Source organism: Pterocles gutturalis, unplaced genomic scaffold (assembly GCF_000699245.1).
Source record: "Pterocles gutturalis isolate BGI_N339 unplaced genomic scaffold, ASM69924v1 scaffold20166, whole genome shotgun sequence".
Taxonomy (NCBI): domain Eukaryota; kingdom Metazoa; phylum Chordata; class Aves; order Pterocliformes; family Pteroclidae; genus Pterocles; species Pterocles gutturalis.
In genome coordinates this window covers 7,466-12,865 of record NW_010105973.1, presented here as the reverse complement: position 1 = coordinate 12,865, position 5,400 = coordinate 7,466, and the positions used below count along the sequence as shown (strand labels likewise).

Sequence of the window (5,400 nt, the reverse complement as noted above, 5' to 3'; positions counted from 1 at the left end):
TGCTTTATCCCTCCTTCGCAGTTAGCTCTCTGGGACAGGGACCACGTTGCTTTTCAGGGCTTGGACACACCTGCCCTGATGGCCTGGCCCTCGGGGAGGTGTTTTAATTGCTGCTGCTCTCTAAAGAGCAACACAGATGAGCACTACTCTTGCAAACACCGTTAATGCCCTGCTGCTGCTCCCAGCCCCATCAAAGTCCGTAACAGCCCATCTGTGACTGCGGCAGTGCCATCTCAGGATAAGTTTTCCTCCCCAAATAGTGGTTATCACACAAAGGGCTGAAGCTGGTCCAGGTGTCTTGCAGCAGGGTGGGTAACCCCCAAACGTGCCCATGGCCTCCATAAGCAACATTTGAAGGTAGCCAGAAGGATGCTGATGAAATATTGCAATGATTTTGTTCCCTGTGCGAGCTCTGTGTAGATTAGTAAATAAAACAGGTCAGGGATGCTGGGGTAACAGCTTTAAGGTGGAAGAGGGTAGATTTAGAGATTGGATATTAAGAGGAAGATTTTTACTATGAGGGTGGGGAGGCAGTGGGCCAGGTTGCCCAGAGAAGCTGTGGATGCCCCATCCCTGGAGGGGTTCGAGGCCAGGCTGGATGAGGCTTTGGGCAACCTGGGCTAGTGGGAGGTGTCCCTGCCCATAGCAGGGGGTGGCACTGGATGGGCTTTAAGGTCCTTTCCAACCCAAACCATTTCATGATTCTATGATTTTATGTTCCTCTGGCCTTGGTGGCACATATCCCAGTCCAATGTCTGTTCTGAGGGCTAAAGCATCTCCCTACAAAACAGGGTGGCTTCTACTCTGCTCCCTGGGCAGTGCCATGCTCTGAGCCGAGCCCGCGGTTAGCTGGCACAGTGTGCTGCCAGTGAAGGAGCAGGGCATGGGCTGTACGCTGGCTGCCCGCAGCTCCGCTGAACCTCCGCTCCTCCAGGGCAGCCGCTTCTGCTGACACGGCTCCTCCAGCACAATCTGGGGATTAAACTTATCCGACAGAAGAGTCCACCCACAGAGAGGCTGCACTTCTCCATCCCTCGCAAAGCCAGACGCAAGGTAAGGAGGGATGCGACTCGGGAGCACGTGGTTTTTTCTGCCTAAGGCAAGGATGAAAGCCTTGCCACAATACCTGGGGCAGCATTGCCCAGGAACCAACGTGCTGGGGAGCACGGGAAGCACGGTGGGACACACATCCCAGGGAATTGGAGGGATGGAGGGAAGGGTGAGAAGGATTGGAGGTATTTTGCTCAGGATGAGGCTGGGGAGTCCAACCACCCCCTTATTGCTGCCCCAGGCAGGGTTTGTCGCTGGGTTTTTGGGGTTCAGTCCTGCCCATCTGCCTTGGCTGAGGGATCCTATGGGACTGAAGATGCTGCCAGGGTGTCCCTGGAGCTGCCCTGGCACTCCGTGTCTCCTAAGGACCAGTCTTCAGCCATCAGACTGAACCCCACGCTGACACTCATGGCAGTGTTCATGGACATCTGTTGTGTCCCCCCAGGTCACGTCGCATCTCCCCAAAGTCACGAAGCAACCGCTGATGCTGGAAGCTCCTGTCACAACCATTCTGTGGAAGCAGCTCCCAGCTGCGAGAGATGCTGCACCTCCGAGTCCAGCCCAGCCTCTGCCCCCCGTCAGCCCTGTGACCCCAGCTGGCAGCCAGCGGACGGCACTGGGGGAAGGGGAAGGTGACTCCAGGCCTCCTCCTGGCCCAGCCGAGGAGGACGTTGCATCTTTCTTCATGACACAGGTGAGGCTGGGCTGTAAGTGTTCAGGACTTCAGGGCTTGTCCAGAAATGGTCCATAGATGAATTTTGGTTTCCATGTGCACCAGTGGTTATGACCCTCCTTTGATTGCAAGGGATTTCAGGAAGGAAAGCACTAGCAAGAAGCATAAATGAAATGTTGTGACCAAGAACAAGAATTGGTGGCCCATTTCGCAGGGTGGCACGGGGCTGTGCTGGCTTGGTGGGTAGCCTCAACTGCAGGAGTTGACCAGTCCAGCATCACCCCTGCTGGATCTACTGGAAAACTCCCTCCTAGAGCTCACCAGGGCAGCTTTTTGACTTGATTTCCCTGAAAATCTTGGGATTATCAGGGAAAAAAAAAAAAGACTGCGCTGGAATCAGGATGGCCCCTCTCTGCCCTGTGCCCGGTTCTGCGGAGCACTGATGGGATGAGGTGGTGGCTGGGGGGCTCAGTGCCACCAAGAAAGGCCTCTGTCCATAGCAGGACAGGATCTGTCTGACTCCACCAGCTTGATTGGTAAGAAAGAGCCACAAAATTCCTTTATTTTGCTGCTTTGAGGTGGAGGATGTGTCCAGACCCCTGCCAAGACCCGTGGCAGAGGGCAGGCTGGAGATGAAGAGTGAGCAGAAGGGGGAAAGAACCTCCCAGGTGGTTCCAGAACGATACAAAGGCTATGAGGAGCTGCTTGGTGGAGACACAGACACAGATTTTATCGACCCAGTTGGTGAGTGAGGACAGCAGAAGGCTTTTGCTCAGAAGAGCCTTGGCAGGCTGATGATCCACGCTGACCATGAAAGAAGCAGCAAAGGTTTTTGTTGTTCTGTTTTTCCTCTGGTCCACAGGGATACAGAAGAACGTGCAGGCACTGTACTTCATCCTGAAGCACCCCCTGATTCACCGGGATGCAAAGCCACGACTGGACACCATACAGAAGCCCTACGTACCTTGGAAAAAGGTGAAAGAGCCAATGCTCTGAAGGGAGAATGGTTGTGTCTATATTTGGATCAAGCCATGTGTTTGGATGGATGCTGAGAGCCCGAATTTGGCCCCAGCTCCCAATCCCAGAGCCTCACAGTTCCCTCCCTCTCTCTCTTGGTATGGTACACGCAGCCTCCACAGGAACCAGCCTGCAGGGATGGGGCAGCTCAGCTCACTGGGGCCGGTAAATGGCCAAGAGCCGTTATCACCAAGATTGTCACCAACCCCCTGGAGAAAGCCAGCCCCATCCCAAGGGACGTGGAGGAAACAGCCTCTGAGCTGGGTTTGTGGAGCGGGTTTTGGTAGAATTACAGTCCCTGAATCCACTGCGCTGCTCTGGGGTTGTGGAAAACTGATCCAGTGTTGCTCAATATTCTTAAATTGGTGTCTAAACCAATTTTGGACCACTTTGGTCCAAAAAAAAAAAGAGACTCTCATCTACTTTGTGTAGATGGGCCCATATTAATTTGGGAGAGGGGGCAGGAAAAGGAGGTAGAGGAATCAGCCTGGAGGGTGGAGGGGAGGCACACTGCAACCGCCTGGTCTTCCTTGCAGCAAGGGAGGATGCCTGGCCTGCCCGCCCGGAAGACGAGAGCAGAGGTCCTGGAAGGAATCCTGCTGGCCATGAGGAACACCTCCACCATCACTGAAGTCCCCTTGGGTATGTTCCTGCATTCCCAGTCTCTCCTGTTGACGCAGCACTGCAGAGGCAGGGGCAGGATCTGAGCAGAAAGGTGTCCCTGAGCTGGTGGGGTCCTGAGGTGTGGCCAGGTTGGGAATGGAGGGTCCCCCTGTTGCAGCAGCGTTTCCTCACGTCCCTTCAGGGGACATGAGGGGGTTCGGCTGCTGAATGACCTCAGCCCACCATGAGGCTGGACCCTGGTGTTCTGCCTACTGGTTAACAGAGGGGTGAATTTAGGAAGAAATAGGAAGAAATGTTTTCCTGTGTGGGGGGTGAGGCAGTGGCCCAGGGTGCCCAGAGCAGCTGTGGATGCCCCATCCCTGGAGGGGTTCAAGGCCAGGCTGGATGAGGCTTTGGGCAACCTGGGCTAGTGGGAGGTGTCCCTGCCCATGGCAGGGGGGGGCACTGGATGGGCTTTAAGGGCCTTTCCAACCCAAAACCTTCTGGGATTCTATGAAAAATGCAACGCAGACACTGCTGGGGTCCCTTGGATCCACAGCTGGCTTAACCCTGCCCCAAACCCAGCTGTTGGGAGAACGGACTTGGAGTAAAAGCGGTTTTGCCCCTGAAATGAAGCAGGACTCAGGTCTCCAAGCTCTGGCCATGTTTTATCTCCATCCCAGATACAATGTTGGTGCAATCCTGAACTGCTAGTACGAGCAGGGCCTGGCTGCTCCCCGGTGCTGTCTCTTTTCCATGCACCGTCCGGGCAACAAGGGAGGAAAGAGAGGCAAGAAATTAAGGCATTTTTTGCAAGCAGTAAGAGCCACCACCCAGACTTGAACCCAGCACATCTGTCTTCACTCTTGAGTTGCTCAAGGCCCCTGGTGCCTTTGCTTTTGGGGCTCACGTTTCCAGTGGGCACTAGGATAGAGCTGGATCCCTGCAGCCGCCTTTGTGTCCCTGCCACAGTGACATTCCTTGTGCTGCGGCGATGAGAGAGACCTGGGGCTGCTGGCGGGCAGAGGTGTGGGAGGGAGGATGAAGTATTGCAGCCAAGGAGCCATCCCATCACCCTACTCACACCCCTGGCCTTTTCCAGCCTCTGTTCTGCAGACAAGGAAATCCAGCCCCAGGGCATATCGGGAGGCACGGAGGCTGATGGAAGAATTCCGGGAGGTGTTCGAGATCTACTCTGCAATCGTTGGCAAGGAGAAGGCCAAGCCGTCGGATGAGGCGCAGGCGATAAAAGCTGTTCTTGAAGAGGCAACGTCCAAGAAGAGGCAACGTCCAAGCAGGGGAGCCCCAAACAGCTCCAGCTGCCAGGGAAGAGAGGGATCAAGAAGGTGCCCAAAGCTTAGTCCGCAGGGGGTTGAATAAAGTATCCCACACCTTGGTCCTCTTGGATAAAATATAACTTGTTTGGAGCTATTTTTCCCCTCCTGTGGTTGAAAAATCCAGTGTGGTGACGTGATTCATCTCAGGCTTTCAGGCAGTGACTTCCAGCTTGAAAACACCGACATGCTGTCATGACCCCACATGAACACCGTGTCTGCTCGCTGTTGTGTTCTGCAGTTCCTGGAAAATAAGGTGTGTGCTTGCTCATCCCTGCACAAAAACTGACTCGTAAGAAAAACTGCTGCACCCTCTGGGCGTTGCAGAGGTTTTGGTCAGCGTTGAACAGGGTGGAGAGCGTGTGACTGCCCCATCGCACGAGGAGTGGGGCTTACGGTGGCGTTGTACGAGGAGGGTTTGCTGCTTGCGGCAGCTCTGAGCACGGAGCCCCGTCCTGCCCCAGGTACGTTTTGACCAGCCAGACCTGAGCATGTTGAGGGAGCTGAGCTGAGCACAAAATAGTTATTAAAAACCCAAATCCATCCCCTGGACTGGGTCCCCTAAAAAATGGCTTCATCCATGGACCTGTTGGAGCAGGGCCAGAGAAAGCCATGGAGATGGTCCAAGGCTGGAGCAGCTCCCGTGCGAGGACAGGCTGAGAGAGTTGGGGGTGTGCAGCCTGGAGAAGAGAAGGCTCCGGGGAGACCTTCCAGCACCTTCCA

At 55.0% G+C, this 5,400-nt stretch overlaps 1 protein-coding gene across 1 annotated transcript in view; it reads left to right on the top strand.

The window, feature by feature from the left end:
• The window catches only part of XRRA1 (X-ray radiation resistance associated 1), a gene marked incomplete at its 5' end in the record, with an annotated part of 20,439 nt that overhangs the window by 9,680 nt on the left and 5,359 nt on the right, over positions 1–5,400 (top strand). The window contains 6 exon segments of the mRNA XM_010087604.1: positions 910–1,053; positions 1,496–1,744; positions 2,302–2,467; positions 2,586–2,698; positions 3,277–3,382; positions 4,446–4,609. Coding sequence (XP_010085906.1) covers positions 910–1,053; positions 1,496–1,744; positions 2,302–2,467; positions 2,586–2,698; positions 3,277–3,382; positions 4,446–4,609 — 942 coding nt within the window.